The sequence below is a fragment of the Carassius carassius genome, chromosome 14, assembly GCF_963082965.1.
Source record: "Carassius carassius chromosome 14, fCarCar2.1, whole genome shotgun sequence".
In the NCBI taxonomy this organism is placed as follows: domain Eukaryota; kingdom Metazoa; phylum Chordata; class Actinopteri; order Cypriniformes; family Cyprinidae; genus Carassius; species Carassius carassius.
In genome coordinates this window covers 19,622,932-19,634,018 of record NC_081768.1, presented here as the reverse complement: position 1 = coordinate 19,634,018, position 11,087 = coordinate 19,622,932, and the positions used below count along the sequence as shown (strand labels likewise).

General features: G+C 37.7%; 1 protein-coding gene across 1 annotated transcript; it reads left to right on the top strand.

Annotated features, from left to right (window-relative positions):
* The first annotated feature begins 2,312 nt into the window (after positions 1-2,312).
* si:dkey-191g9.7 (uncharacterized) lies at positions 2,313-7,145 on the top strand. Its single transcript, XM_059565542.1, has 3 exons — positions 2,313-2,718; positions 4,265-4,812; positions 5,727-7,145. The coding sequence occupies exon 3, from the start codon at positions 5,737-5,739 to the stop codon at positions 7,075-7,077; it is 1,341 nt and encodes a 446-aa protein (XP_059421525.1). The 5' UTR covers positions 2,313-2,718; positions 4,265-4,812; positions 5,727-5,736; the 3' UTR covers positions 7,078-7,145.
* Positions 7,146-11,087: the final 3,942 nt, after the last annotated feature.

The following is an 11,087-nucleotide window of genomic DNA, read 5'->3' as shown; positions in this document are numbered from 1 at the left end:
CTGTCAAGGTCAGACTCCAGACGATCGACAAAACAGAGTAATTTTAGTGAATACTGTGTCAGCGGAAGTAATTTTTTGAACCATGTCTGTGAGTGTGTGGCTTGTATATTTCCAGAGACAAATGGCTTGAGGGCAACGACAGACTTTTCAGATTTAACAAACTGAATGTGCGAGGTGGCTCGGCTGTGGCCAATTAGAAGGCTTCATGCAGCTCGACAAACAGCACAATCTTTATCCGTCCTCCATAGCTGCGCTATTGGGTGTTGATTACATTTTTAAATAAATAGACTATTTTTGTGTGTAAAGTGTACGGTTTACCAGAACAGCTTGATTCTGGCAATAAAGTGACAATAAAGTGAAATTGCCTGTTTTTATACTGCGATGTTCAGATAAAAAAAAAAAATCAATATTATTCAATATTATTTTCATTAGTTTCTATTTTAATATACTTTATAATATAATTTATTTAAGTGAAGGCAAGGCTGAATTTTCATCAACCATTACCCCAGTCTTCAGTGTCACACGATCCTTCAGAAATCATTCTAATATGCTGATTTATTATCAGTGTTGGAGATAGTTGTGCTGCTCACTTGTTATACTTTTTTTTTCTCAGCATAAATGATTTCTGAAGACTGTAGCATTAATTCAAAATATTATTATTATTATTTTTTTTATATACACGATTCATGATCTAGCTTTAGTGAGCATAAGACAGCATTAAAAATCCCTTCCCAACCCCAAGCGGGTTGAATGGTGGTAAAACACACACACTTTAGATAAGAAAAATATTTTCTTCCTACAATTATATGACTGTATGCAAAAACATTATATGTAATGTGAGTTATACATGGATGATGTAGGCTTTTTAAAAAACAAAAATTGCCATCACTCTTCATTCTTGCTGCTTTCTTGCTAGTGAAGCAGTAATTTAAGCAGACTTCTTCTACATGACCACTAGATGGAGACAACAGAAACACTACTTTGACTTTGTCACTGAAAATAGTGTGTATTAACACTTGTTTGCAGCACAGCTCTTTTCATTGGCCCTAGGGAGCAAACCTTCATTACCTTAATAAAGAAAAAGATGGGAAATATTTAATGGGAAAAGTTCAGTAATTATCACTTTGCGGTCTAATTTCATGCCAATTACTATCTACAATTTGATTATTTGCCCTTCATGGTAGCCTAATATTTTAATTAACTTGTATAATGAAGACAGAGTCCCAGTTACAGAGTTTTTTAAATTAATCTTTTCCTTTGTTAAAGCGCTTTGATGTAAACTGCATAATGTTCGATGGCCATTTTTTTTACTCTCATTTGACAAATGTTTTTCTGTGTACATGCTTGCATTAAACAGACAGTGGGCATGTTTTGCAGAAGCTGTAATGATTGAAACATATGGGTAGTCTCTGCAGGAGATTGTTACAACAGGCCACATGCCCAGAGTCCATCCAATCATATGTCCACATTACACAAGCCACAGCACCCAGCTGAGCCTAATCAGTGTGTCCCTCCATCGTCCACTGAGTGGACCTCCACCTCCTACATCACAGCAATAAAAAAAACTCACCATAGTTTGAAAAAAATACTATGGAACTCAATGGCTACCAGCGACTGTTTGGTTACTAGCATTCTTCAATATATATTCTTTTGTGCTCAACAGAAAAAAAGAAACTCATACGATTTGAAACAAGGTGAGTAAATTATAGCAATGTGGTCACATTTATTGTTGCTCAGTTCAATTTCAAAAGGTGAAATCCAGTCATAGCAATAGAAATCCGCATGATGATGGGAATTCCAGCTCTTTTTTAGTGAGCCATATCATTTGGCTCAGTTTATTGATAAGATCCAGCTCTTTCTTTTATATTTGAGCTACATTTTAGCCACAACATTATGCTGCGACTGCATCTATTAGTTGGTTTGTGTCATTTTAAAATATTACATTCTGATAAATTATGAAAAATGTTAATTTTAAAACCTAACCTAACAGGTTACACTGCAATCATGCAGTAATAAACCTTTTATAGACATTGCAATTGCATAAGTATATTCCTGTTTTAAAGAGCTGATACGGGTTTTGATTTTACAGAGCTGGTACCAGGTACTGCTCAACAGGAATTACCAGGTAATTCAAGTGGAGACCAAATATTGATTCTTAACCTCAAAAGTGAGATATGAACATGCTGATTTATATTCATTGAAAGAAGGCAGCTGGGCTGGTTTTCTATCCTTTTGGTCTTTAGATAACTGCAGCTGTGACACTGTCCACTTTTTTTGCCGTTTCAGAGTCTGATTGAATTAACAGCAGTATAGCTATTATCCTTTGCTTAAATGGTGAACTAATACATTTAAATTAGTTTGACTTCACAAAACCAGCAGCACACGTCTACAATGCAATGTCTACAATGAAACTTGATCAGTAGGGAGCACTGGCACTGACTCGATTGATCTAAGGGTCAGTGTATTGACACTTTAACATCCAAAGGTGAGAATGTAAATATGCCGGTGTGGGTGTGACTGGAGTTCAGGTAGGTGTGTGAACAGTGAACAGTTACAAATGCCCCGGGGAAGAGACAGGAAACAATAATGCCCTTTGGAACAGCAATGACTCATGCTTGAAGGACTATAATAAGAGAAAGTTCAGAGTCCCTTTAAAGGACATCTGAGACAGGCACAACTCACCCAGGACCACCAAAGCACTTATCTCAGCTATGCCAGGTCAGTACAAATTATCATGATCAATGTAAATGATTATCAATAGGAGAATATTAAGCAACAGTCCTTATAATATTGATCTGTGTTTTACCACTGGGCCTGATTTCAAATATAAATTCAGTATAATTGTGTAAATTCAGTATAATATACGATTCAGTATAAATGTGATTTGGTGTTTCTGATTATGTTGATACTTAAAAGTGCTACACACCTTCTGTGCATTTACATATAGCCGGTGTGGGTGTACTTAAGTACAAAGATCAACAATGGAACATTTTATTGTGCAAATTATGGGTCAAGTGTGTTTTAATGCGTTTTCTCATGCTTGACTATAGAATTCTTGTGCACAAAATATATATTTATATATAAAATAATGATAAAAGTGTATAATCAACTCCCTTTTTAATACATCTGTATTACATTGTAACCCATTTTGTAAACGTGTTTATTATTTTGAGTATTTTTGGGACTATTTCTCTTGAAAAAAGTAAATTTTCTCACACTGAATGTCACTTTCAGAGTCACTGAATGGCTTTCAATAGTTTCTTTGTTTATTAGGCACAGCTACATTGCTTAACCTTGTTCCTATCTTTTGCCCTTCATTGCCGGGCCAGCCATGTTTTCTCAACAATGCAGCTCAGAATGCACTCTCTGAGCATATTGCAGCTTTTTTTCTGCGTCTTACAGAGCAGAATTTGAAACTCTCTGTAAATAAGGTCAGATCACCCATTTTGCCGCAGCACAGCTTGGTATTGTGATGATGTTCTATAATGTGAGTTGTCAATAAACCTTCAAAATTGTGTCAGCAGCACAAGCAAAGCCCAATTTCATTTTGACAATTGGACACATCAATAGTTGCCACATTCATCTTTAACACTCTGACAAAAGGAAGCATCGATCCTCATGCAAGACTGATGATTGGTGACTGCTGCTTTGTGGCTTGTTCTATCTCTTGGTCCATTTCTGTACTTAATCTGTGTGCTTATGGCCACACCCATGTCCAGATGTTGAGTCTCAGGGAATCTCTCCCTCTGCACAGATAGACAGACAGACAGACAGACAGATATTTCAAATAGGGTGCTAAATTATATTTCCTCTGTTAAATACAGCACCCAGAAAACAAGTAATAAACTGGTGAATGAACAACTGAAAGAACAGTCTGTCCACAAATGACTCTCAGAGGGATCAGTGTTCATTCACACTTCACTGTTGTGATCCCATGCTAGTGTGTGTACATATTAAGAGATGATACATAATATCATGGTATCACAATAAAAGAAGAGTCATCTCATACCCATTGAGAAATGTTGTTTCCATAGCAACAGGGGGACATGATGGTTAAGCCAGAGAGACCTCAAGAGGGAGTGGCACTTCTTTATAAAGAAGGATGTGAAAGACACAAACACATCTCCACTGTGTTTGTGTGTCTGCATGATTCCAACAGACAGTGAGGGCATTTCAAGGCCTTTCGAGGAAGCGAGTAATTGGGCTGTCCATCCATTGATTTCCTTTACATTCATTCAAGTGCTTCCCCTTTATTTTCTGTCAGATGCATGAAGTGGCATCAACGCCGGCAGCTTAACCACCGCTGCACTGCCTCATCGCCATAATCTCCTCCTTCTCTCAGTATCCAATTTCCTTCAGCCCTCCACCACATCACACATGTATTCTTTCCCCACAACACCCACACAAACACAGGCAAACACATTCCTTCTTCATTCTCCCTCTCAGACACACACACATACACACACACACACACACACACGCGCGCGCACTCACACGCCCTTCCTGCCTGGGGATTTGAAGATGTGACTGAGGCTGGTTTGTAATCAGATGAAAAACGAGTATAATCCCGAAGCTCCCTCCATCTTTTACACTGCTGGAGTGGGGATGCTGAAGGAGAGGACAAGGGCCAGGATGGGTCACGTGTGACGGAGAGATCTGTGCCGACGGATCCTGCCTTTATAAGGACCTGGACTGATGCTGCACTCTTAGGAGACTGGGATGACCGCAGAGATCACTTAAGAGACAGTGGACGGGTAAAGACGGGGAGAGGACATCAAAGAGAGCTTCATCCATCTGTGACTGGCACACAAGGTAAGCATTTCTTTTGAAAAAATGGTCTGCCATTATTTTTGTTGTGTGTGTGTGTGTGTGTGTGTGTGTGTGTGTGGATGGGTTTAAGATACACAGTAAGGGGCTCTTACCTTGACAGGTATTTTTGGATTTAATGGAAGAGAGATGCACTTGGGCCTTTAATGAATTAATAACGAGAGGCTGTTTCATCCCACTGTGTCTAACTAGCAAATTCCTTTCATGTGTAACATAGAACTTTATATGATTCATGAATGAGACTTTAACTATAAACAAAGATTTTAATATGCACATTTAGAATTCTAATTTAAGTATTAAACATGTATTAATATTATTTCTAATGTTTGATGTAGAGCTCTTTTTTTTTCTCTGTTGACAATATATATCATCTAAAACCAAAGCAATGGCTGGAATAATGTGGAAAAACAGCCTTTGACCCAATTTAAGAAAGCTGTACCAAAAGAACCAAAAGGTTTTTCACAATGTTTATGTTGTTGTCTCTCAGAATAACAACAACACACTGTAACGAATGCATACAGGGACTGTAGGGTGAGAGATCGACTCCTGTGGGATTGAGACCCTTGTTGGTAGATTAAGATGGTTTACCAGACCTTTCTACCCGCCCCCGCCCCTCACCTGCTATAGTTAAGACGAACAGGTAGTTTTGCCACAAACTCACAGTCAACTATCAGTCATAGAGTTTTAATAGACTGTCTGCTTAATATCTGCTAACATTGCATTTCGTCCTCCAACAGACATTCTAACTGGCTATAATAACTCTGTCAACTTCCTCTACTTACCCTACTAACCTAACTACTAATAATCTAATGAGAGAAAATTTACTAATAGTGAAGAGAATTTCTAAAGTGGAAAATCAAAATAAAGTGTAACCATCACTTTTTTCTATTTAAATCCAGAAGATATCCAATGGCAGAGGCTGGGCACACTGTGTCACACTGTGGCACAATCCCCTCAGACCCTGTTATCACAGCTGAGTACAGTTCAGCAGGGGTGAAGCCTGAAGATGTACCCCTGAAGAGCTCCAATGAAGCAATATACTTCCCAAAAGACCTCAACAGCAGCCAGATTGATCAACACGATACAAGTTGTCCGTGTATTTCTGAGACCCACGTGTCTGATGGTGTGTGTTTACAGTCAGTGAGCCATCAGAATAAACACACATGTAGGTGTTCCCTGACAGTGCACAGGGAACATGTCTTATCTCCTCCCAAGGTCCTACAAGACCACAGTCTCTTATCAATACAAAGAAGCCACTCAGACAGCTTGCAGATTTTTAAAGAGGCCGCAGCTTCTCCTCTCTACTGTGAAACGGGTGCGTCTTTTTGCCAAGGACGAAACCAAGATGTTTGTGGGCAGTCGTTTCCTTCTTTAGTGTGTAAACAGGCCATGCCGCTTCAGCAGAACAATACTATGACCACGTCCACTAGAGCAGGAAGTAGCAGGTCGGGCAGTCCAACTCAACCAGCCAAACATGGCTTCATTCAGATCTTTGAAGTCATTCCAGAAGCCACCTGCCCCAAATTCAAAGAATCTGTTTGTTGTAACTCACACTTCCACCATGGAGCCATCGAGGACACTTTTGCGGCATACTGCCACCCGCAACCAATTCCTGCCCCGGCCCAGCTGCTTCCACACTTGATAGGAATGGAGAACTACAAGGGGCAAGTATCAGCAGGCAACCTGCTCGCTCTTCCCCGGCTCATCTCTTCTGTCAGCGAGACCGGACTGGATGGTAAGCAACTCCTCTGCTGCTGCAATCCGGGCTGCTCTTGGCCTGCTCCGTTGGGTCCAGCTGGCGCCCAACAGCAGATGGATGAAACGTCCAAGAGGGAAGTGGGGACCATGACCACAGAAAAAGAGCTGAGACATGTGGGAGTGCAAGTAGGTCAGGACTCTGAGGAACAGCCTCAGCACGTGTTCCCAGAAGTGTGTCTGGTTGAGGAGAAGATGAATGTGAGTGGCAAAGAGGCATCTAAGAGTCAAAAATCTCCTGTGAAAGAGGTGAAATGGGATGCGGAGGGCATGACCTGGGAGGTGTATGGAGCCTCGGTCGATCCTGAGGAACTCGGCCTTGCAATTCAGAAACATCTAGAGATACAGATCAAAGAAACGAAGGGAATAGCAGCAAAACTCTCGCACCAGAACACGGCAACATCCCAGCACAGCTCAGGATCGACCCAGAGGAGAAAAAAGGGGTTGTTGGGTTTTCTGCACCACCGGTGCAGTGGACTAAAGGACACCAAATAGACAATTTAAAGGGGTCATAAAATATTACATGCACTTTTACAGGTTGTTTGAACTAAAATGTGAGTTCGCAGTGTGTGCACAATCACCGTATAATGATAAAGATCCACCCAGTGTTTTTTTTGTTTGTTTTTTGCTTAAATCATTTCCCCTTTCTCAAATCGAGCAGATCTTAGATGCCTGTTTTTTTGACGTCACAAAAACAAGCCCCTCCCACGATAGTTTGATTGACAGTGGCGTTTCAGCACAGACTGGACTGGTATCTTACCTCAGACCCGCCCAGAGTGAGCTGGCATCAGTCCTCCATTGTTTCGCCGTTGGAGCAGATGTAGACAAGAATGACTCCTAAGACCCTGAGGTGTTCTGTTGTTGGATGTAATAATGAACATAGCAGTCGTCACTTACACTTGACATCTGAGCCTGCTGAAGACACAGTGGATTTTGTTTGTTTCTGAAGGGAACGTCCCCAGATCTGCCTTAATCTATGTTGGTGTGAATCATTCATTATCCAGCTTTATCTAAAGAAGAAATGAGTGTAAGGTTTTTTAATGAATCTTTGCAAAACACCTTTCCTAATAATGTGCTAGTCAGCAAGTTTCACAATGAATGAGCAACTAAACTAAACTAAACAGTCCCTCAGAGAGCAACTCAGAAGAGAGGGGTGGGGTCAGCAGAGCAAATTTGCATTTAAAGAAAAATGCTACAAAACTGCTGCTGTGAAAAGAGCTGTTTTTGATGTAAAAAAAAACTGTTGTTTTACACTATCTTTGAGAAATTTTAACCAAACTCTGTTACAGACTTTTCATTAAGACCCTAAAGAATCAGTCAGCTTGTGGAAAATGGGCATCCTATGACCCCTTTAAATACTCTTGGGTAAAAATTAGACAGTGAAGTAAATATAAAAAGAATAGGGAATTTTTTAGCACCAGTATTTTCTTTTAGTCACTGTATATCAGAACTGGGTAATACATTACAGAAAAACCATGTCTTCCTTTAATTTTTAACACCTCACTTAAATGCTGTGGTGTTTTGCTCAGCAGATTTAAAAACATTTTTTTATATTATAGAGAAAGACTGTGTGATATTTTATAATAGTTAACTGCTCTTTGGTTTTTGTTTTCCCATCGGCAAAGCATAATGATTACGACTAAGTTCCTGCCTTGCATTATTCTATGTGGAAATGAAAAACGTTTCTTGTTTAAATAAGCACTGTGATGGATGTAAGAGAATACAGTAACTGTGGCGCTATCTGCTGGTCAAAGCACGATAGTAAAACAGAGGGTATCAAATCATGTGTAAATGCTTTTAAAAGTAAAACTATTTACAACACACTACCTTTCAAAAGGTTGGCGCTTTCCGAACTTATTTCAATATGTGATTTGGTGCTCAATAAATATTTCTTATAAATATCTATGTTTAGAAAAATGGTTGTACTGTTTTGTCAGGCTTCTTTCATGAATAGAAATGAATAGAATATTTTGTAATATTAAATGTCTTTACTGTTACTTTTGACATCCTGACTAAATAAAAGCATACATATATGACCCCAAATCTTGACCCCAACTTTTTAGTAGTGTATATTAATTTTGAATAATATTAATAAAATGCAAATAGTGAGATATTAGATGTAGCAGGTGAGCTAATTATTTTAGTCATTTGTCATTACATTTACAAAAATATACATATATTTTTAAATAACATAATTTCCAATCAATTTCACATTTAATGAGAAAATTAGCTCTGGATTTACTACAGCGTGACAGCTTGTTATTGGGAAGATGGATTACACTGTATTCAGAGTAACACATTTTGACACTTGGAAGTAGAATGTGGTTTGTTCAGTTATTTGTTAAAGCAAATGAAATGTCTCATCCAAGGATTGTTATCATCTTTGTAATCTGTAACAAATAAAAGCAATATGGCACTTAATTGACAACACTATTTGTGTTTTGATGTTTTTGTGACCACATCACGAGAATGAACGGTATCTGTATTGCTTTATATGAACTACAACATGGCTTTCCTTAGTACCACAGTTTGGACAATGTTTGTGATTCTAGATAGCTATGCAAAAAGAACAACTGTACCATCCATTACTCTATATGTTTGTGCTCTCATCACCCATGTTCATGATCAGCAATACATTAATTTACAGGAAAAATGACTTCACTTTTAAAGCATGCAGGATCACATGAACATTTACAAAACAAGATTAAAAGATGGATTTGGTGTTATGGACATGACTCCCGACTGAGAAAATTCCAAGACATACATATCCATACATTAATAAATATTCAATTCATTGCCACAGTTAAATTTGCTCACGTGCATAGACTGGATTTCCATATTGTGTGTCTTCAAGCATTTATGAATTAGGCTTTATTTTAAAATCTTATAGCTCATCTTTTTGAAAAGCCTTTAAACAACATACTATTCATCTAAATGCAATTAGCTGATGTTCTTAACGTTGCAGATAGGCTACTTTATTACTACAGCAGCAAACCTGATGACTACACCTGCCATGTTTTAATTCATCTCCAGCAGCAGCACACACTACGAGCAGTGCTGCCTTACATAACGCATGCATTTTATTTGATCTCACACATGATAGTGAGATATCGTGGGATATTCTGTGGACACGGGCACAATCGGAGGTAAGTAGCTACTTCGATATGGCTATATGAATTTGAAAATGCATAATGACGGGTTGTTGCAGTAGCATCCATAAACCCACTAATATACAGGACTTCATGGACACAGTCGCGAGACTCCACAGAAACGCCACAGAAATTTGTTTGTGCGAACGTCAGTCGACGTCGCGTGAATACAGTCATTTTATTCTCCTAGAGGCTGCAAATGACAATAATGTGTTGAATCTACGTGTTCTGAAAAAAAAAAAGAAAAAAAAAAATGAATTATTGATATCGTGACCATTTTGAATGTATGAACAGGCAAACGCTGTGTAAATCTTGTAAATGTGTAAGTCTCTTGTATAGCCTAGTCAAAATAACACAAGATTAAGGAAATATAGTCTTCTGAGTTCTCTAGTAGATATTGTGAGTCGTAAATGGCTGTATTTCTAGTGACCTAGTTGGAGAATAGCCTGATTTACCCTTTCATCGCTTCATTAAACACACGACAGTAAATAGGACATTTGAAAGCATGATTAAAACTAAACCAGTTCAGTCTATTTATTAAAAATATGAGCTTATCAGTCATCATCAGTATGTTTTTCTCTGGTGTCTTTTAGTATTATATCTATGCACATGGAGACCCACAGAATCTGATCACACATAACAAAAAAACAAAAAAACAACAACAATCTTTGTTAAACACTTACCCTATACTTTGCAGTGCTTTGACACTTAAGTAGTCTAACTTGTGTCAAATGTCGATTCGTTAATGTATATATATATAATCAATAATGTAGGCCTATTATTTAATTTATTATTTTACCATAATAAATGCTCTGACATTGAAATATAAAAACGAGGTTACCCACACAAAATACTAAATGGTAAAACACGACAAATAATTCGATATGAATGAATGACTACATTAAAATGGCATGTAAAACAAATAACTATTAACACAAATTAGAAAGTAAATTTTAAATAAAGTATAAAATAAATGTGATACATTGTGTAATCAAATCTGGTAATAGCCAGTTAATAATTTTTATTATTATTATTATTTTTGTGTGTGTGATTAGCATTTTATATATTTTTTAATTTCCTACTGTAAATATATCAAAACTTAATTTTTGATTAGTAATATGCTTTGCGAAGAACTTCATTTCAACTTTAAAGGCGATTTTCTCAATAATACTTTTTTTTTTTTTTTGCAACCATAGATTTTCAAATAGTAGTAATTTAGGCAAATATTGTTCTATCCTTACTGTCCTAACCATATGTCACTTGGAAGCTTATTTATTCAGCTTTCAGATGATGTATAAATCTCAATTTTGAAAAATTGACACTTAAGGTTTAGTGGTCCAGGGTCACAAATAAGAA